The sequence below is a fragment of the Epinephelus fuscoguttatus genome, linkage group LG16 (genome assembly GCF_011397635.1).
Source record: "Epinephelus fuscoguttatus linkage group LG16, E.fuscoguttatus.final_Chr_v1".
NCBI classification, from domain to species: domain Eukaryota; kingdom Metazoa; phylum Chordata; class Actinopteri; order Perciformes; family Serranidae; genus Epinephelus; species Epinephelus fuscoguttatus.
Window position 1 is genome coordinate 41,941,558 of NC_064767.1, and position 22,894 is coordinate 41,964,451.

Sequence of the window (22,894 nt, forward strand, 5' to 3'; positions counted from 1 at the left end):
TCATCATCTGACCTACATGTTCTTTGTTTCACCCAGAACTGAACTTGTTAATAAAATTAAGACAAAATATCACCTGTGAATCCCCTGTTTTGCAGTCCACCTGCCGGAGAGCTTTATGATTTTACCTATCAGAATACAGAATCAAATGTGTCTCACGCCATTCCACATGAATGGGTAGTGGAGCGCCAAGCAGTTCAGTGGTTAGAGCGGGTATCCTATGTACAAAGGCAATGTCCCTGTCATAGTGGCCATGGGTATGATTCCAGCCCATGGCCCTTTGCTGCATGTCATCCCCTCTCTCCCCCCTTCACACTTGACTCTGTCCTGTCAAATAAAGGCAAAAGCCAAAATCATAATAATAATAAGAAGAAGAAGAAGAAAAAGAAGAAGAAGAAGAAGAAAAAGAAGAAGAAGAAGAAATAAATGGGGAGTGAATTTAAGTCTGACAGCACCATAAGGCCTAAAAACAAGCATGTTTTGGGCTTTATTTGCATGACAGGTACAGCTAGAGTTGTACCAATACCGATACCAGTATCGGAAATGCCTCCAATACTGCCTAAAACGCGGCATCGGGCATCGGCGAGTACAGCCTATGATCAATCCGACACCAGGCTCGCTATCGTTTGAACATCACCATCGCGATTTGCGCATGTGCAAGAGTCACATCGCAGGGCATGCAATGTTTTCTCTTCTTTTAGAACATGTAAACTTTTGCTTCAGAAAAGCAGCTCTGAAGCTCCGCTTGTTGTTCTGCTCAGCTCGCCTCTCTCTCTCTCTGTCTCTCGCCACTCTGAGCACGCAGCAGCCCCTCCCCTTCTCATGCACGCGCTGCAGTCACACACTGAAAATAAGCGACATGCAAAAGGGAGAAACGGTAAAGCAGGATTTATGCCTGGTTCACACTGCACAACTTTCCTACCCATTCTGAAAGTCACTATGTCACATTACACGATTGTGGAGTCATAAAATCGTGCCGTGACAGACTACACGATGGTACTCACCAATTATCCCAGGTTGTCTTTCACGACATGTGTGATGTCATCGGGTTATTCTTGTCCTATTTTTATTCAGTGCCAGCCGAAATGTTGTTGTAGTAACGTAAAAAGCGCCAGCAGACGGCAGGAGCTCCATTTGAAGTGCCGTATGTAAACATACAAGCTACTGTACCTTCCACAACCAAATTCCTACAAATGTTTCACAATAAAAGCCTATTTAGAAAATGGAGGGATTCTCTCAGCCGAGGTTATAAGGGGCTTTTAATTTGAAACAAGTTCTGGAAGTGTTGAGTTTGAAATGATGGCACGATGTATTAACTTTATCAAGGCAACGGGAGCGGATAAAAAGTAAATATATAAAAACACAGAGGGATTAATAAATAACAGCCCTTTTATAATGTAGTCTGTTTCAATGCAGCTGGTAGCCTCTGTAGTTGTGGTGAGGAAAAGCCCCGCCACTATTTTTTAATTTTCTTACTTGAAGTCATCTGGTGAAAATTTTTGTATTTGTTAATACAAGCCCTACATTCTACTGTAGCCTTTAAAATGTCTTTTTTACCAAATTGTGTGGCTGCACTTTAACCTGTGTCTTGATCTATGTCAGCACTGGATAATAATAATAATAATAATAAAAAGTTTTATGGCATTCATTCTACTATTATGTATTCATTTCTTAATATTTTACATAGAGTTTTAGGAGTTGAGACATAAAACAAGTCATATCCCATCCATTTTTATTTTACGCGCTGATATCGGATCGGTACTTGGTATCGGCAGATACCTAAAGTTCAGTGATCGGAATCGGTATTGGGAAGGAAAAAGTGGTATCGGTACATCTCTAGGTACAGCACAACTAGTGATTTTAGTTTATGTACCAGGACCTGACTTTACTCTGGCTGCAGAGCACATAGCAGACTGTTATAACAGAGCTGCCAATAGGACTGGGGGATTTTAATAGATGTGACATTTCTACACAGCTGCCCAATCTGGAGCAATATGTCACAGTCCCCACAAGGATGCAAAATATACTGGACTATGGGAATATACCTGATGCATACAATTCAAAACCCTGCCCTCCTGCTGGTCGATCAGATCATAATGTTATTCTGTTATTGCCAAGGTACAGGTCAAAACTCAAAAGGGATATGCCAGTAACAAAAACCATAAGGGTCTGGAATGAAGAGGCCACTGAAACACTAAGGGTGGGTTTTTAACTAACTGACGGGGACTTGTTCTTTGAGGATTGTGGTGATGATTATAACACATAGTCTGATGTTCTGACTTCTTATATTCTATTCTGTGAGGACAATGTCACTCCCACCAATCAAATAACTCTGCATCCAAATAATAAACAGTGGATTACTAAAGACTTGAAAATGTGCTTGGTTCAGAAGAAAAAAGCATTTTTAGAGGGTGATTAATCTCTCAAGACAGATTCTGCAATTTACATTGTAGAATCTGTCGGCAGCCCTGTGTGAAAGATGACTACGGGGGCAGGGGGCTTTAAGTTTGAATGATGCTGCGCTTAAGCCAATCACAATGGAGGGGGCGGGGCCGAGACGTGCAGGTGTTCCCAGGAAATGTATACCTACAGAAACAGCAAGCTCCGCGTCCATGGCGACCGCTCCACCCAAAACGCCATCTCGTCAACGTGAAAAAAAATATTTTTTTCCAGCCGATGTCTTAGTTACAACATAATTGAGCTAACTGGAGTAATTTCATGTCGTATCCGACAACAGGACGCTTTTAACAGATGACGTCCTGATGTTAGCTTTGCTGCTGCTTTTAGCTGTCCCTGTCAGCTGCAGCCACTGATGCTTTCTAGACATCGTGATTTCCCAAAACTGAATAAATACCACACATAGCAACACAAAACTGCTTTGCTAGCTCAGACATGTTGTAACTAAGATATCCGCTGGAAAAAATATTTTTTTCACGGACCGTTTTGTTGAGTTACTGAGTTACTACAGACACCGCTAACGGGGCTAACAGCTAACGGTTAGCCCAGCTAATCTACAATAACCATGTTATTAATTACAAAACATGCACACAGAAATAGTAATGTTTGTTCAGTCATTGTGTTTATAGACTTTACAAACATCAGATTAGTCTAAACGGTGATATAGTTTTGTGAAAAATGTGATATATATATACATATATATATATATATATATATATACACACACACACACACACACACACACACACACACACATATATGTATATATATATATATATATATATATATATATATATATATATAGCTAAACTCTGCTGGTTTTCTACCTGTAAGTATTTGTAAACAACAAGGCGATTCCCTGGGGGCACCGCCTGATGTGAAAGGGTTGAGTGATCCCCGAGGCCCCTGCACTTCCAATAGTCGAAAAACTACAGGCAGTGCTTCCAGAGGTAAAGGAAGAAAAAAAAAATCCTTGTTTTTTTTTAACCAATGGATTTCCAGATTGGAGGGTGATAAGCTCAGGGTGAGGGAACTGAAGAAGGAAGGCCAAAATGGCCAAAATCAACTATGAAGACAAAGTTGAACGGAAACTAACATCTGGAAATGCAAAGGAGGCATGGCAGGGGTTGAACATCATGATGGGAAGAGACCCCAAACCTGCAGGGATCAGCTGTCAGGACCCCACCTCCTTTGCAGAGCAACTCAACACCTTCTTCAGCAGGTTCAATACATCAGCCAGTGGGACCCCCCCCCCCCCCAGCCTGAGCCGATCCCACCTGGCCCTCACCATAGATGAGAAGTTGGTGACCTCCATTTTTAGCAGAGTGAACCCACATAAAGCCTCGGGCCCTGACGCTGCTTCCTATGCTCAGAGGAAGGGTGCTCAAAACCTGTTCCACTCAGCTAAGTGGGGTAGGTGCATGTTTGAACTCTGTACATCCCCACACCAGGATTTTATTTATGGACTTCTCCTCAGCTTTAAACACTGTCAGCACCAACATTTTACTGCATCAACTTGTGGAGCTTCAGGTTCGTCCTGCACTGGTTTTATGGATTAAGAGCTTTCTGCAGGACAGGCCACAGCAAGTCCTGGTAAATGGTTTTAAATCTAACAAACTGGGCTTCCACAAGGCTGTGTTTTATCTCCCATTCTCTTCTCTGCTTACACTAACAACATTTCCTGCAGCAGTGAAGGAATGACGCTTTTTAAGTATGCGGACGACATGGCTTTAATGGCCCATGTGACTGACACCAAGGCACTGTCTGACTACCATCAGGCAGTCAACAACCTGGTCCGCACTTTTCAGGAAAGCTCCTGAAAGGAGCTGTGTTGTGGGAGCAGAGGAACAGCGGACTCACAACTGTCTCCATTTTTTCAGCCCCTCAGCATCAACGGACAGCTGGTGGAACAGGTTGAGTCGTTTAAATACCTGGGGACTGAGATTGACACAGCCTTATCATTCAACACACATATGGACTCCATCTACAAGAAAGCTCAGCAGTGTTTCCACCTGCTGAGGAAGCGCAGGTCCTTCAAATGTCAGTACAGACACACTAACCATGGTTTACAAATCACTGACTCACCTTCAGTGTGGCATCCATTCACTTACAACCAAACATAAAATAAAACTTACCCGCATAACAAAACAGGCTGGGAAAATAATTGGATCCCCACAGACCCCCCTCACAGAACTTTACACCCAGGCAGTTACCAGGAAAGTCACTGCCATCACACAGGACCCCACCCACCCCCTGCACCCATCCTTCCAACTACTACCATCAGGTCGCCATTACAAAGTCCCACTTTCCCGGAAGAACACATATAAAAAAACTTTTGTTCCCACTGCCATCACCACCCTGAACTGTTTAAAATAACAATTGAAGTCCCACCCAGATACACTGCTTTGTCGTATATCTTGTATAATGTCTATTGCGTTTTGTGTGTTCTTGTCTATTTTATTCGGAGCTTGCCAAAGACGAATTTCTGTTACTTGTGACAGACAATAAAGGTTTATCTTATCTTATCTTATCTTGTCTTATCTTATCTTATCTTATCTAGTTGATCTCACCTCAGCTCCACCCAGGCTCCTCCCACTTGACCAAATTGAGATTTTCCTGCTCCAATGAGGCAGCTGGTGGTAAACAAAACAGCTCATCACAAACCTGTGGGTGACGTCACAGAAACAGTCCCTGCTTGTGCTGGCCATCTGTTAACATGTCATCATCATGGTCATGTGTGTCCTCCATGTTTTGGGATATATATGGAAAGGAAAACCAGCAAGTTGATGTGTGACATTGGCTCTGGCCAAATCAACCACAAACACGAGCACTTCCCAGCTGATTTGTTTTTGCTGTCTGTTGTGTCCTTGCTGGCTGAAAAAAACAAAAAACAAACAAACAAAAAAAAAAACGCACAGGCCCATTGAGTATTGCAGTTTCCATAGCAACAGGGGTAGTGTTGGAGAGTGGGTTGGTGTTGGTGGGAGGGTGGCAGGGAGGTTGAGTGAGAGAGCGTCACAGAGCGTGAAACTAAAGCAGTAACTGTGTTCAGGGTGGAACTGCGTGTGTATGTGAGTGTTGATAAAAGGGAGAGGAAAATGCAGACAAAGAAAGACAAACAGGGTGTTTTCTTTCTTCACATATTTATCCATGCATCAGCCCTACTCCCCTCTTCCCAGGTGGAGGGACAATGACGCTGGCCGCCTGACTATCTCGTCTCATTACCATTCCCCCACCCCCCTCTGCCAATTTCCCACTGCAGCTGGATAAGCCAAGCACTAACCAGCTCGACCCTCTCTTACAGAACAGGGATTTGAAGATTGCATCCTCACATTTGTAATCAGATGTAGGAGAGGATTATCCAAAGGTCTCCTCCATCTTGTTCACAGCCGGGGGCTGCTGAAACAAAGGAGGAAGCGTGGACTAGGATACTCAGTGAATGGAGTGTAGTTAAAGATAGAGAGAGGGGGAGAGGTCACCTGTGGATGTGAGGAGGGGAAGGAGGAGGAGGAGGAGGAGGAGGAGGAGGATGAAGGCTTTCTAAGGAACTGCATCCATCACCCAACACATCAGAGAGCAAAAGGAGAGGGGCTAAAGGTAGAGGTTTAGCAGCAAGTATTTCAATGTGAAAGGTAAGCTGCTGGATGAAAATGTTTAAATTCTCTCTTCACAGAGGGTCTCTTCACTGATTGTATGTGTGTGCATGTATGACATTCTTTCTGCATGTGCTTGTGGAAGCATACTGTATCTGTGTGTTGCGTGTTCATGGGTGTGGATGTTGAGGAGAAGGATGTGATTGAAAAGTCTTTGGTTCTGTTTGATGGAGCTTCAGCCTACCTCCTGAGGTCATTTTAGCACCCAGATGCTGCACGTTGTTTCCATGAATGAGTCAGAACCTGGAAACATCTTTCACACATTATCTATGTGTGCCAGAATCTGATTCATTTAAATCTGTATTTCAAAATTAAAAAATTGTATATCAGGTTTTGATGTTTAATCTAGTAAAACTAACATCTGATATGGAATCTGAAAATAAATTTACAAAAGTTTCAACTGTGATTGCTCAACAGCTTTTAAATCTTAAAATTCAGATTAAAATCTATAAGACTGTACGTGCAGGACTTCCACACACCTTCAGACTCAGCTCTGTTAGCAAGCACTGACCTGTTGCTGTCTGGATCCTGTCACTTGCCTCATGATGCTTTACCACACCACACATTCTCATATCGTAATGTCAGCTATTACAATCATCCTGTAACTACTTTTAAAGTAATAGTTCAACATTCTGGGAAGTACACTTCTTCACCTTTTCTCTGACAGGAACATGACAAGAACATCAGTTTCATGTCTGTGTGTTAACAGAGCTGGAGTCAAGGCGTGGTCAGCCTAGTTTCACATAAAGACTGGAGGAAAAGGGAACAGCTAAACTGGCTCTGTGCAAAGTTCAAAAATATACCTTCACTGATCAACATGCTGGATCTCATTTGTCTGATCTGTCAACAAACAAATATATAAAATTGAATTGTGGTTTTAGGAGAGGTTATGTGCTTCAACTATTTCTTGTCAACAACAGTTGGTGCAGTGAGTGTGCACAGCTCCTCTTGTCATCACAGTGAGGTTTGATATTATTGTGCCTGTGCAGAGATCAACAGCTGTGCTCAAACTGTATCTGCAAACTCACGCTACAGCGTGCGATGCTGCACAGAAGTGCTGGGCGGAGGGATGAACTGATCTAATTTGTACATAAACATATGTGTAACAACAACTGTGAAATACAGCATGTTAATTAGTGCCAGCAGGTGTATCTTTGAAATTCGGACAGAGCCAGGCTCCCCGTTTCACCTTGTTTCACCTAGAGTGTTTGTCAAAATGTTAAAGTGGTTCAAACCAGTGAGTTGGAGCAAATGAACCAGTGACGGCAGGACTGATGTGTGCTGTGTGAAATGAAGATTGTTGAATGAGCTGTTTTGTTGTGCATGTGTCACAATATGAGTCAGGGTTGAAGGTTTTCCTGTCATTACATATAAAATCCTTACCTTGTATGTTACTCTTTTCCTGGTTCCTGGTAGACCAGGAATTCTCATCATAACTTGCATTGGATTGATACTCAGTGCAGCAGTATTCTTTATCATCAGGTTTTGTCCCGGTTGTTTGAATGGTTTGAGGTAGGGGAGACCACGGATGGTTGTAACAACAGAATTGATGTAACATTACCACTTTCACCAAGAAGGGATGACCTATGAGTCATTTTATACATTTATTGTATGACTACATCTGAAAGATACAGGTTAGCAAGTTAGACCTACATAAAAGCTGCAGTAAGAAAGGACAACAGAGAAACCAGCAGGAGGAAAAAGTAGCAAAGCTCTCTAAATTAGATTCCTTTGGCTTTTTTATGAACAGTGGTGTGTGTGTGTGTGTGTGTGTGTGTGTGTGTGTGTGTGTGTGTGTGTGTGTGTGTGTGCGCACCCATCTTATATCTACTAACTACCGTGCACTGGGGCCCATCACAATAGTGTGCACTGGGGCCATTAGTAACTACCTAACACCACAGGATGGAACTCTTTGTGTTTGACGTCATCTGAAATTCTGATGTAGCTGGAAACATTGCTACTTGGATGAGACAAATAAGGGTACTTTCTACCAAAGATTGAAAACTCTATGACAAAAATTCAGTGAGCTGCCACTTTTTCAAATAATTGTAAATTCTTGGCTGGTAAATTCTAATAATCTGAGTATCACGATAACCAACTCTAGATTAGTGTTGCATGGTATACTGGTACCAACGTTAGACCGTGGTACTAAAACACCACAGTACATATGATACCATAATGTTGGAGAACCATATTACTATGGTACCTCACCTGTGGGATAAGTTCAAAGTCCAATCGCAAGAGGATGAGTGTCCATACACCGTCCAATAACGGCTTGTGCTGGCCACCTGGCACTCAATATGCTGCTGCAGTGGTTTGTTTTCCAGTGAAATTTTAGGTATTAGCTGAGCGATTGAGTATCTTTAAGCAGTGAAAGTTATTATTTATTTCTTTTTACTTGTAGGCTAGATTTGTTTATGCTACACTGATTTGTTTTCCACAGAGCTCTACAGTGCGAGCATTTTACTCGCATTTGCGATTAAAAATAGTTTTGTGCGAGCAAAAGAAATCATTCAGGAGCACGCTGTGCAAGTACAGATTTCAACCAGCAGCAGAAACGAAAGGCTAATCCTGCCGGTTGTGGGTTGAACGGGGGTCACAGACAGGAATACGGCGAAATACGGCGGCCATAGTCCTCTGCGGTGCAAGATAACGGCTTACCAGCGACCGAGAAGCCTGGCTCTGGGTCAGGTCCAATAATTTCCTCTTCTTGATGTCATGACTGCCCAGAAGTACCTGGACAGCCGAGCTGTGGCGGCACACAGGTATGTGACGAGCAGAGGAGAAACGAGCTGTTCACATTTCTCTCTTTGTGGCAGGTAATGGTCCACAAACCTCACCGCACTTAAGGGACTGTTCTTAACTTATCAGAGGAGGAGGGTGGCTGGTTGATTTTTATTTTATTTATTTATTTTATTTGGATCCCCCTATGTTAATCACTTATTGATGCTGTTTTTGAAGTATGAATAAGTCAATAAGTTATTTATTCCATTGAAATATCATCGATGTATTATAGAAAAGTGATTTATCTTTTTATAAATGACAAAAGGCACATCTGCCTAATTTTTGCTGTGGTATCGTGATACTACTCAGAACCGTGATACTTTCACTGGTATTGTACCGTGGGTCCCACTTTTGCACGCAGCATGTTTGTGCAGCACCGAGCCGTATGTCAGATTTGTTTAAATTACTTATCAGAACTGTGGGAGATTTAGACATTATTTCAAGTTGGGTTTTGCTTGAAAAAGTAAAGGTAAGCAGTTTGGTGTCTGTCTCCACTCACAACAGGCAGTTGGTGAAGCAGAATGTGCCAGAGAGTTGGAGGGAAATAGTGTGACTTGATGCCAGACTAGCTTGTTGTTAAAGGTACAATAAGCGAAATCGTTTCACTGCTTTCCTCCCTCTAGCTTTGCTCTCCAACCCCCATCCCCCCCCCACTCGCCTCGTCTGTGCCGGCAAGACGAGTACCGCAGCACGGACTATCACATCCAGACGGTCCCGGTGTTTCTTCCGCAGGCTCCGCTTCACTCAGCTGCCCAATATACCCGCTGCTTCTTCCCACATTAACCTGAATAACAAACCAGGGCTCGGCGCTCCGGATCCAAACGGAGAGCCACTAGCTGGGAAGCTAGCGGAGGCTAACTGGTTGTGTTTCCCTCCGGTCATGCTGCGACTAACGCTCCGCTAGCCGCTCCCAACTAGCTCCTGTTTGTTATTCAAGTTAAAGTTGGAAGAACCAGCGGGTCTGTCAGGCAGCTGAGTGAAGTGGAGCCTGAGGAGGAAGCATCGGTTAGCCCCTGCTTTCACTGCAGGCAGATTCACTTGCCGCAGGGGCAAGGAAATAAAACCTAAACAGCCAGCTTAGTTTAGCAGTTAGCAATGTCTTTCACTCACTCTCGGTCTCTGCTGTGTTTAGCTATTTCCCTGCTTTCCTGTTAGCGTTAGCACTACACGGCTACCACGCTAACGCTCCAACTCCAACTGAGCCGGGAGCCGGGCTCATGGTCTCACGAAGAAGAGTTGGAACGTTAGCATGGCAGCCCATTAGTGCTAACGTCCCCACGCTTCTCCGCCAGGCTCAGTGAGTCGGAGCCGAGAAGCGTGGGGACGTTAGCGTTAGCAGTAGTCGGCTACCATGCTAACGTTCCGGGAGCCTGCTTCTCAGCTCCGGCAAGCTCTAGCGTGGAGCCTGGCGGGCTCACGGAGAAGAGAGGAATGTTAGCGTTAGCTCCCAGAGTTAGCACTAGAGCTACTACGGCTACTGGAGTAGCTTGCAGCTATGGAGCGCTTCTACCAGCTCTTCTAGTCACTGAGCCTCGCCTCCATTTCAGCAAATATATTGCATTTATTACAGGGACCATCATCATTGAAGTAGGCAGGGGAATAGCTAAACACAGCCACCAGGCTGCCCGCCGGGCTACATTTTACAGTGCTAATTGCAAATGTTAGCTGGGCTGCCGGGCTACTGACCTAATGCAACCGAAACGCCTGACCCATTGCTGGGACCGAGCCACTAATAACTCAAGCTCCGGACATTAACCCATGCTACGATGCCTAACGTCACTGTAACACTAATGAACACATGAACGTACATGAATGCACAGCCAGACCGGCTTGTAAACAATGGGCTGGAGATCAACACAGAGAGAGGGTGTGTGAGGTCATGCAATACTCCAGATGAAATTACACCTCTAGTTCTTCACATAGCAATTTTTTAATTCCTTCAATCTAGAAATGATGAATTTCGCTTATTGCTCCTTTAAGCTTAATGTTGGTTTACTGCCAAAGTTAGAGTGGCTCCATTGAGATGACTGAATAGTGGTTTAATTTCACAACATTGACAAACAATGCTGAAGCTCAGGGCAAACACTTAGTTACCTGTCTGTCCATAAAAGCAGGCCAGGGAGACGTGATGCTGCTCTGCAGGGCGCTTGGTTTGTGTTTGTTAACTGTGGGGACTGTGACAAGGGAAATTAAAAAGGCAGGGGCAGGTGCTCAACTCAAATGCTGTTAACGGGCATACAACACACTTTAAAGTGAGAATGGATGCCACTGGCCAAGTTCAAAAAGTAAAATGTAAAATGATTAAAAGAAATAGACAAAACATTTTTTGCAAAAAGGGCACTTATCTAGTCAGATGCCAAAAGGACAGGTGCTTGAGCACCACTTGTGACTATTGTCACTTTCAGTATCTCCAACCAGGAACAGGCTATAAAACATCTGATTCACTGTGTACAGGCTTAGTTCAGTCCTTATAGAGTGCTCCGGGAATGATGTTTTTCTGAAGGCTGCGCAGAAGTAAGCATTGCCGTCGTTCCCTTGTCAAAAAGCCTATGGCCATTTTCTCTTGGATTTTGGATTATTGCAGAAAATAAGCTCTATGACCAACAAATGTATGTGATACTTGCACATTTTGTTCAGCAAGATAATCTTCATATGTGAACACCACTTTTATGATTTTGGAAGTCTAAATGCAATCTCCAGAAGTAAAGAGCTAACATTAGGCTCTAAACTAACTACACTATAGTTGCATGATTTAACATCACTTGTTTAGCGTGATGGCATTATGTAGCCTCATTTAGCCACTTGTTGGCAACCATTTTTAAAGGGACATTGTGTAGTGTTTTCAGTTGTTTATTGGCAAAAATTGATGTCTGCACTCATAAATATGTCATCATTGGTGTATTATTACCTCCACCAATAATCTGACTTATTCTCGTAAAAGGAGAATTTCGGATTTGTTTGTTTATACATTGGGCAGGTAAGTCGTTTGGGGAGGTTCCATAATGTTTCGCCATCTTGAAAATACATCTGCCAGCAAGGGACATTTAGCACTACCAGGGAATAGAGAGTAACAAGAGGCGCTTTGCTACTACCCTGGCAAATTTGAAAGCCTGCACTACTGCAGCATAAGTCCCACTCTTTGAGCATAATGCAGGATCATGCATATGCAGCATCACGGGAGACAGAATCCTCGTTGCCAAGAAAGCGCAAAAGGGAATCAAAAAAGCAACGTGACCAGTGAATTCAAAAAATGAGGGTCAACATCGGGGTAGCCTTTCCCAGGTGGAAAGAGCTGCTAAAGGAGAAAGGTTTCAAAAGGGATGCTGTGATTGGCCAGCTGGCCTGTCTGTCATTTTTTTCCCCAACAGGCAGGCCAGGCCAATGCAATCATAGGCCAGCGCCGCTGTCAGCAGTGCGCAGTGATGTGAGTAGAGGGATGAGTTGTGTGAGGTTGAGCCACTTGTCAGCTGTCAAAAGACAAGACATGATTGGTTTGTTTCGATTTACACCCACCCCAACAGTCTTACGTTGTAAATACAGCCAGCATGGTGAGGAGGGAATTTGTCAACTCGCGTCACGTGTCTGTGTAGAAACCTGAATGAATACTCCATGAAGTATCAGATGACATGGTTTCATCAATGTTATCAAAGCTTTTTGGTGCACAGCTACTGCCGTTGTTGCAATACAGGTTTGAAACAGTGAGGTGCTAGAGTGCGCTATCTGTTTGAATGCAATATACGATTTCAGCATTAGATGGGAGAAATTCCTTCACACTGTGGCTTTAAGACACATACGAGCTTCTGAATTCACAGTGGGGTATTTATTGACGTATTTTATGTTGTAGAACAAAATGTGAAAGTCTCTTCAGCTTGTGTTAACCACAGACCTTATTTCAGGCATCTAACCAAAAACCCATTCAAAAAACCCATTGATTCTGAGACAAGGGAACCAGCAGTGGTAAAATGCTAACTTATTTCCAGTTTCAGGACTCATTGCTGCAGCACTCTTTTCCCAATGTTTGAAATCAGCACCCTTTGGCAAACACAGCCATGTTTATAAGGAAAAAAAATAATTTTGAGGTAAGAATGTATTTTTTTGCTTCATGTATTTTTATGATAGTCTGCTTTGTAGTTAAATTTGTAGTTAAAATGTTTTTTCGTTCTTAATTGAAATTCAAATGAACGAATGGTACACAGACCTCTATGGGCTACAATAGTCTAAGTTAGTTGTAACGACATGTAAAAAATGTAACAACCCACTCCAAGCAAAATTTTAATAACTTGGCTCATACACAAGCACACACACACACACACACAAACATAGGAGTGCAAGACAAGCACAAACACACATAAAACGACAGACACTTACCACTTATGTTAAAAAGTCATTTAAGTATTAACTATAATGTTTTCAGTGTCTTAAGTTTTGTCATAATCCTTATCTCATCTTACTATACCTTACTGTAACCCTTTCACCGCCGGCTCTTTAAGTATTTAATTACTTTATGTTTTGCTACATAAAGTATTAAACCCCTTTAAACTCAAATCTGTTATCATATGATGAAAGAGACATCTCCATGTAAATTAGTGCTGCACGATTTGATAAAAATGTGCGATTGCGATTATGGTGGACAATATCGCGATTACAATATAATAATAATAATAATAAAAAAAGAAGGTATCATTAATCTTCTTGCTTGATTCAGTGTTTCCCCTACATTATATTAGGGGGGCACTGACCTAACCCGATATAGTTATTGTTATGGACAGTGTGTAAATGACCATCAACAGACTAAGCACTGTCAAACAGCTGCTCACACAGCAGCACAGCACGGCACTGTACCTACAGCGGAGCGAGCCTGTGTTGCGTTCAGGCGTTGTCTCGTAAATGACATATTCTAGCACGCCACAACACAACACAATACAGCAGCATGTCAAGTGGGCCGAAACCGAGCAAAATTGCTCAGTTTTTCATTTGTTATTATATAGTTTGTTATGGAGTCCATGATTTCCCAGTGACACTTACAAAAGTATGCATAACTGTGCTTGGATGTTGTTTTATGAGACTCTGGCGGCTTTCAGTTGTCTCTTTGTCTTTAACATTATATGGCTTGGCTTTCTCTCGCATGCATTCCTCCTACTTTTCTCTGTGCTGTCTCAAGTGCTGATTGGTCATGTTGCTGCGGGACGTGGCGACTTTTACACAACACATCTTACTGTTCAACTTCGCCGTACCTGAATCCAAAGTACTGTATTGCCTTGTAATAGACGTTGCGTTTTTTTCGCCACCAACTCAGCCTGTTCATGGTCGTGCTCATGTTATTCTTCACCGTCTATGTTGGTCACTGCTGCACGCTGGGTGGTCACCTGACCATACGTGCTGCACACACCAGGTTAGCTTGTGTGCATAATGTCAACAACCTCCACACACTACAGCAGAGGTATTCGTGTTCACAGGCACACAGGTTAACATTTATTTACAGTACGGGCCAAAAGTTTGGACACACTTTCTCATTCAATGCGTTTTCTTTATTTTCATGACTATTTACATTGTAGATTCTCACTGAAGGCATCAAAACTATGAATGAACACATGTGGAGTTATGTACTTAACAAAAAAAGGTGAAATAACTGAAAACATGTTTTATATTCTAGTTTCTTCAAAATAGCCACCCTTTGCTCTGATTACTGCTTTGCACACTCTTGGCATTCTCTCCATGAGCTTCAAGAGGTAGTCACCTGAAATGGTTTTCCAACAGTCTTGAAGGAGTTCCCAGAGGTGTTTAGCACTTGTTGGCCCCTTTGCCTTCACTCTGCGGTCCAGCTCACCCCAAACCATCTCGACTGGGTTCAGGTCCGGTGACTGTGGAGGCCAGGTCATCTGCCGCAGCACTCCATCACTCTCCTTCTTGGTCAAATAGCCCTTACACAGCCTGGAGGTGTGTTTGGGGTCATTGTCCTGTTGAAAAATAAATGATCGTCCAACTAAACGCAAACCGGATGGGATGGCATGTCGCTGCAGGATGCTGTGGTAGCCATGCTGGTTCAATGTGCCTTCAATTTTGAATAAATCCCCAACAGTGTCACCAGCAAAACACCCCCACACCATCACACCTCCTCCTCCTCCATGCTTTACAGTGGGAACCAGGCATGTGGAATCCATCCGTTCACCTTTTCTGTGTCTGACAAAGACACGGCGGTTGGAACCAAAGATCTCAAATTTGGACTCATCAGACCAAAGCACAGATTTCCACTGGTCTAATGTCCATTCCTTGTGTTTCTTGGCCCAAACAAATCTCTTCTGCTTGTTGCCTCTCCTTAGCAGTGGTTTCCTAGCAGCTATTTGACCATGAAGGCCTGATTCGCGCAGTCTCCTCTTAACAGTTGTTCTAGAGATGGGTCTGCTGCTAGAACTCTGTGTGGCATTCATCTGGTCTCTGATCTGAGCTGCTGTTAACTTGCGATTTCTGAGGCTGGTGACTCGGATGAACTTATCCTCAGAAGCAGAGGTGACTCTTGGTCTTCCTTTCCTGGGTCGGTCCTCATGTGTGCCAGTTTCGTTGTAGCGCTTGATGGTTTTTGCGACTCCACTTGGGGACACATTTAAAGTTTTTGCAATTTTCCGGACTGACTGACCTTCATTTCTTAAAGTAATGATGGCCACTCGTTTTCTTTAGTTAGCTGATTGGTTCTTGCCTTAATATGAATTTTAACAGTTGTCCAATAGGGCTGTCGGCTGTGTATTAACCTGACTTCTGCACAACACAACTGATGGTCCCAACCCCATTGATAAAGCAAGAAATTCCACTAATTAACCCTGATAAGGCACACCTGTGAAGTGGAAACCATTTCAGGTGACTACCTCTTGAAGCTCATGGAGAGAATGCCAAGAGTGTGCAAAGCAGTAATCAGAGCAAAGGGTGGCTATTTTGAAGAAACTAGAATATAAAATATGTTTTCAGTTATTTCACCTTTTTTTGTTAAGTACATAACTCCACATGTGTTCATTCATAGTTTTGATGCCTTCAGTGAGAATCTACAATGTAAATAGTCATGAAAATAAAGAAAACGCATTGAATGAGAAGGTGTGTCCAAACTTTTGGCCTGTACTGTACATTAAATCGCAAATCACAGCCTTTTATGCAGTTATGTAATCGCACAGCCTGACATTGCGATTGCAATCTGGAAATCCATCGGTAAAAAATAAAAAATAAAAAAAAATAATAATAAAAAAAATTCAATGTAAAATTGCAGAATCTGTCTTGAGAGATTATCGCGATTGCAATTGCAATTAGATTAATCGTGCAGCACTAATGTAAATACACTGTCTAGGGTAAGCTCTGACTCTCACTTTCACATTATTAATTGGAGGCTGATGGGAATACTCATAGGTTTCTTTCTTAATAAAATGCAAATGAAATATATGAATTACCTTGTTAATGTAAACATCATGAAATGGCAAACACAGTATATTGCCTTTTTGTTAGAGATATATTAACACATTTCAAACGCACAAAAAACACAGAAACCCTCTGATGAAAATAACAAAAGAAAATACCCCAAGTGGTCTTTAGTCTGTTCAACCTTTTTGAGTGCACTCTTTGTTTGGATAGGCGCGCATTAAAGTTGGAGCTCATGAAGAAACAGGGCAACAGTACCTCCGTATGGCCAATGGCAATAACTCCTACTGCGAGGAAAATCCCTCGTGTGTCTCTCTGACAGTTGCGGCACAGCAGCGATGAGCAGTGCAGTCCTCAGCCTCACAGGGTAAAATGCGAGAAGAGACTCTCCCGCAATGACAGTGGCTAAGCTAACTTGGTTAACTCAGTTTGCAGCGAAGAAACCACACTCGGTCTTGCGGCAAACAGTCTGACTCACTCACTTAAGTGCGAGGTATCTGGCAACTGTTCTCAGTCGAACCTTAGGGAATAAAAGCAATAAACATAACATAGTCTGTAACCAGTCTCACATGGCTCTGAATCTCTGCGCCGCGCCACTGACCTCTCTGCTCGTCAGCAGCGCGCTTTCTTCATCTTCCTTTTTTTCCGCAGGTGAACTGGAAATACCACTTTCTCTGGGGTCATTACTCCTCAAACTTAACCAAAATTACTTTTTAGCCTCTTAAAACACTGAACAAACAATGAAATATCTTTTAAGGCACATATTTTTAACTATAACTTATTTATGCATTTTAACTTATTTAATTCTAATTCACCTCCATGTAATATGAACTTAACTATGACAACTGAATATTAATCAGGCATCCTATTAATAACTCGAAATAATTACACCTTTTTAAGGAGAGAAAGAAAGGGAAATATAACTGATATCTATCAGGTTATTACATTACTATATAATGAGGAAAACTCTGTCTGTGGGTGTGTCTGTTGCACGTTTTTCTACTCACTGATGTGGTCAATCTATGTGAAACTGCACATAGGCATTGAGGATTGGCATAGGTAGAAGGTGACAAAGCTACTTTTTCCAAAAATTACACTATTGTTAGTATATTCTTTTACAAAGTCGATGCATTCACCCCACAAGTTACTGTGCACACGTTAATATATGTATCCACCTCAAACGGACATCAGCTGTAGCCGAGCAGCGGAGTTACACTGTGCACACATGTTAATATATGCATCCACCTCAAACAGCAGCTGTAGCCGAGCAGCGGAGTTACACTGTGCATGCGCGTTAATATATGCATCCACCCCAAACAGACATCATCTCAGCTGCAGCCGATAAAGGTAGGCTTATCTTACTATATAATGATGAAAACTCTGTGTGTGGGTGTGTCTGTTGCACGTTTTTCTCCTCACTGACTTGGTCAATCCATGTGAAATTTGGCAATATTACATCAATTGGCCAAAGGGGGGCACTATTATGATGGAGTATTAGTGCCACATTGAAGAAAAATATTATTATATTACGAGAATAGAGTCGTAATATTATGAGAATAAAGTCATAATTTAATGAGAAAAAAGTAATAATATTACGAGAATAAAGTCATAGTTTTTAAGGAAATAACCAACAACAAACAGAATGGGTTAGAGGATGAACCTGCTTGTGGCAGCTGCTCTTTCTCTCAGGTGTGTTGCCTCAACAAACACATTTGCAAGTTTCATGTCTCAGACCGGCCCACTTTAGATCACGACCTATTATAACCTTACATGTAAAGTCTACAATAGCGCACTGTTCTCTAAAGTCTTGTAATTCAGTATATTTTTCTGAAATATTTCCAATTCAGTGCAAGTAAGGGTTGCTTCACAATGCAGATTTATTTCAACATGAGTGCACATCTCCAACATTATTCTTCACAACACAACGTCCTTTTCAACAATATCAGAATCTATATTCAGTTCAAATACGTAGCGTCCACTGTGGACCTGTGGGCTCACGGCTGGTGCTTGGTGCTGGAATTTGCTTCTGAGGGGCTACAAGACAAAGTTTCCCAGTTATGTGGCATCACATCATACTATTATTAGGGTCCGGGCAGCTAAGCTGCCAGGACACTATTGTGATCCTAGGTATTCTTCTTCTTTCTTCTTCCGAGGAAATCATACTTCCCATGGGTGAAAACTCACCAAACTTTGCACAAAGGCCCAGTCTCATGCCTGATATCCTCAGCTGTAAACTCAAGCCAATAGTCCTGATGGTGGCGCTACAGCAAGCGTCTAAAGTTCAAAAATTTGAAAATTCATAACAAATCAACCATACGTGCTACAACTTCACAACTTTCATTAAACTGTAACCCCAATATTGAAGAAATTTTTGTACATTTAAACCTATTAAAAATTATGAAGTTCATCACTCTGTTTTTTTCAAAAACTTTAAAACTTCTTAAACCTATCTCCTCCCACAAGTTTTGCTCAATTGACACCAAACTTGCTACAGACTATCTTCAGACTGTCCTACAAAAACTACGTTTCTCAGATTTTTGATTTATCAAAAATTGAGCCTTCAGTGCATCAAAATGTTTGACTGTAAACTGTACTGTAAACATATACATGCAAATTCTTGCTAAATAAATCTTAAATGTTCATGAAAAAAATAACAAAATTCTAGAGTCACGGTAGATGATGGGTGGCAAATTTCAGAATTTTTGACACCATTTTGAATTTTGCTCTAATGTGAACAATTGGAGTCAATGTAAAAATGACATTTTTAAACATCAGTTTTTCACTTATGGAGCAAATCAATCATTGTTACAAACAAATTACCAACATCTCCATGCTGTCTAGATGCAATATGTGTATTTTCAGATTTTTGTTTCGATAACTGAATTTTTTACAGTGGTTTGAAATCTGCTTTTCCATGCATGGACGGCTGCTAAATCTGCACGTCTGGCTTAGTCAATTTGTGACGCTACACATGAATTGTCACTGACTAATTAGCTCAGTGAGATAAAAATTGATCCTTAGTCTCAGAGGTTGTGAGTTCAATCCTCAGCTGATGCAAAAGGCAGCTTGTGTTGCTAAATTCCTAAATGTCTTCCAATTTTTCTGCTTGTTGCTCAGAATTGCCTAAAAATGCCCGGACCCGACCCATCGCTGCACAGCAGCTATAATTTAAATTATATAATGTTATGTTATATGTTACAACGCCACACAATTTATTGACTTGATAATTAATTAACTTGAATGGTGGTGGTTGGAGATGTATGCGTTGTCAGACGAAGCTGCAGAGCTCTTTGGAGCCATTGTCTCGACCCTCGGGACTTAGGCGGGGGTGTCACCTATTGCTTGAACAGTGCCCTGATATTACTTGACAATCCTGGAAATAAGGGGTGTCCCTCAGTGTAATTTCGAGTTAAAATAAAGCTTGAATCAATGAATATCTGCCCTACACCTCAAAGCAATATGAAGTTCAAAATATGTATAAAACTACAGCCTAGAGGCTTTTTAAAAACAAAGTTGTCATAAACAGAAATTTCACAGGCACCATTTTTTTTAATTACAGGTATAGTTCAGGCCATCAAATTAATTGAATTTTGCATAGAAACAATAAAGACTGTGCAATAAAGCAAAATGTGTAAAGTGAACAGTAAAATTCCTTCTGTTAATATATAACAAAGAATGCAAAAATAAACGTTTTAATAAAACTCAATATCTTATGTCTTAGTACAGCACCCCCTTCAGTTAATATATAACAAAGCATGACAAAAAATTGTGCTCTTGTTTGCTATTGTTACTGTTCAGCAGTGTTGGGAACGTTACTTCAAAAAAGTAATTAGTTATAGTTACTTGTTACTTTCCCCAAAAAGTAACTGAGTTACTGCACTATAAAAGTAACTAATTACCTGGAAGAGTAACTATAGCATTACTTTTTTTGTAAAATGCTCAAATATGTCAAACTGCTTGGACACCCCCCTTTAATGGAACTGTATGTAATGAAACTCAACATTAAATATGTTAAATGAATGAAATTGACACTTAATAGAATAACTCATTGTAGCCTACAATTATCTACTCTACACTGCACAGACACAGACAAATTCAGAATTATACAGTGGAATACCAGAACACAATAGATGGCATTTATTGCACAGGCCATAAGTGGCCAAAAAATGTCTAAAATAAAGCTATATTTCTCAAGCAATGTACAAATAAAATAAATAAATAAAATAAAATAATAATTGTAGTGCAAATTTCAATTCAATTTCAATTTCAATGTTATTTATAAAGCCCAACATCACAAATCACAATTTGCCTCACAGGGCTTTACAGCATACAACATCCCTCTGTCCTTGGACCCCCGCAGCGGATAAGGAACCCCCCCCCCCAAAAAAAAACCTTTAATGGGGGGAAAAAAATGGTAGAAACCTCAGGAAGAGCAACTGAGGAGGGATCCCTCTTCCAGGACGGACAGATGTACAATGGATGTACAGAACAGATCAGCATAATAATAACAGTAATCCATATGACACAATGAGACAGAAAAAGAGAGAGAGAGAGAGAGAGAGAGAGAGAGAGAGAGAGACAGAGACAGAGAGAGAGAGATGCAGGACAGACGGTAATGACAACAACATTAAATGAAAGTAATAATATTATAGTTATAATTCTGACTATTGTGGTACAATATGTTGAAAGTATATATTAATATCTGATAGTATACATATGTGGCAATAATCAAATGTGTATAATAACAGTAGAAGTATGATTAATGATAACAGCAGCAGCAGGAGGCATCTGGCAGGACCACGGCAGCAGCACAACCACTCACGTCACATCCAGGCACCGCTGCGATATGAGTTAACCTGCGAGACAGTTGAGCACAAAGGCTTCGGAGAAGAAGCCGAGTTAGTGACATGCAGTACGGCTGAGCTTGCAAGATGCAGTAACGGGACATGAGAGAGAGAGAGAGAGAAGGAGAGAAGGAGAGAAGGTGCCTGGTGTATTATAGGAGGTCCCCCGGCAGACGAAGCCTAAGTCAGCCTAACTAGGGGCTGGTATAAGGCAAGCCTGAGCCGGCCCTAACTATAAGCTTTATGACGACGAAAGTCTTAAGTCTAGTCTTAAATGTGGAGACGGTGTCTGCCTCCCGAACCGCAACAGGAAGATGATTCCACAGGAGAGGAGCCTGATAGCTGAAGGCTCTGGCTCCTGATCAACTTTTGGAGACTTTAGGGACCACGAGTAACCCTGCATTCTCAGAGCGCAGTGTTCTGGTGGGATAATATGGCACTATGAGCTGTCTAAGATATGACGGAGCCTGACCATTTAGAGCTTTATAAGTTAACAGCAGGATTTTAAATTCAATTCTGGATTTTACAGGGAGCCAGTGCAGAGAAGCTAAAACAGGAGAAATATGATCTCGTTTCTTAGTTCCTGTTAGTACACGTGCTGCTGCATTCTGAATTAGCTGGAGACTTTTTAAAGACTTACTAGAACTACCTGATGATAGGGAGTTACAGTAATCCAGCCTTGAGGTAACAAAAGCGTGGACCAATTTTTCTGCATCTTTTCAGGTCAGGATAGGCCTAATTTTTGCAATATTACGCAGATGAAAAAATGCAGTCTGTGAGGTTTGTTTTCCATGAGAATTAAAAGACAAATCTTGATCAAATGTTACTCTGAGGTTTCATACGGTAGTGCTAGAGGCCAGAGCAATGCCATCTAGAGAAACTATGACTACGTTTACATGCAGTCAATAACCCTTTCATAACCGGAATATTAGCAATAACCCGGTTGCGCACGGCCATGTAAACACCATGAAAAACCGGAATATGCTCATATTCCGGTTTTTAAAAACCCGAATATGACCCCTGGGTTACTCCTTTTCTAACCCGAATATTTGGTCATGTATACGCCTGTCGGAATATCCCCATTGAACGGAACATTAATTTGAGTTCTGCGCATGTTCTATTCGCAAGGAATCTTGGTCTTTTGAGTGCAGGAACTACTTGTTGATAACATGGCGAAACGGAGGACATCACACTTTTGGAGCGAGGAGGAGACAAATCACCTGGTAAATGTGGTGAAATATATGAATATCATGTCATTTGTAGACGGTAGAAAGTACCGGGACAGCGAAATATACAAGAAAGTGAGCGAAAAGTTACGCGAAGCAGGGTTTGTACGAACGCCAGACCAGATCAAGCACCGCTGGAAGACGCTGAAAAAGGCGTACTACAAGGCCAAGAGGCAAAACGCTACTAGCGGGTCCGACCCATCTACCTTCCCCCAGTTCGACATAATGGATGAGATTTTCGGGCAAAGACCCATTACTACTGCCCAAAACAGCGGGGTTGATGTCGGCTTTGAGGATGAACAAGAACAACCTGATGAAAGCGACCAAGGTAGGTCAGCTAACGTTAGCTAGCTCACCTTAGCTGAGTAAGTTAGCTAGCAAACTAACGTCAGTAATAAAAATTGTACACATTAGTTACCACAACTGCTGCCTCTGTCTGTTTTGTAACTGCCTGCCTGCCTAGTACATGCCTCATTGTTCAATCTGTTGCATGTTATGTGTTTAAGTATATGTTACAACATATATCTGGCCAGGG

General features: G+C 41.8%; 2 protein-coding genes across 2 annotated transcripts in view; both read left to right on the top strand.

Annotated features, from left to right (window-relative positions):
* Window positions 1-22,894, top strand: part of LOC125904018 (zinc finger and SCAN domain-containing protein 29-like) — a 158,578-nt gene that overhangs the window by 133,934 nt on the left and 1,750 nt on the right. The window contains exon 2 of the mRNA XM_049601282.1: window positions 21,857-22,687. Within this exon, the coding sequence (XP_049457239.1) occupies window positions 22,303-22,687 (385 nt within the window). The 5' untranslated portion in view covers window positions 21,857-22,302. The remainder of the gene's footprint in view (window positions 1-21,856; window positions 22,688-22,894) is intronic.
* Window positions 5,733-22,894, top strand: part of si:dkey-191g9.7 (GRIN2-like protein) — a 56,153-nt gene continuing 38,991 nt past the window's right edge. Inside the window, exon 1 of the mRNA XM_049601218.1 lies at window positions 5,733-6,086. The gene's annotated coding sequence lies outside the window, so the exon portion shown is untranslated. The remainder of the gene's footprint in view (window positions 6,087-22,894) is intronic.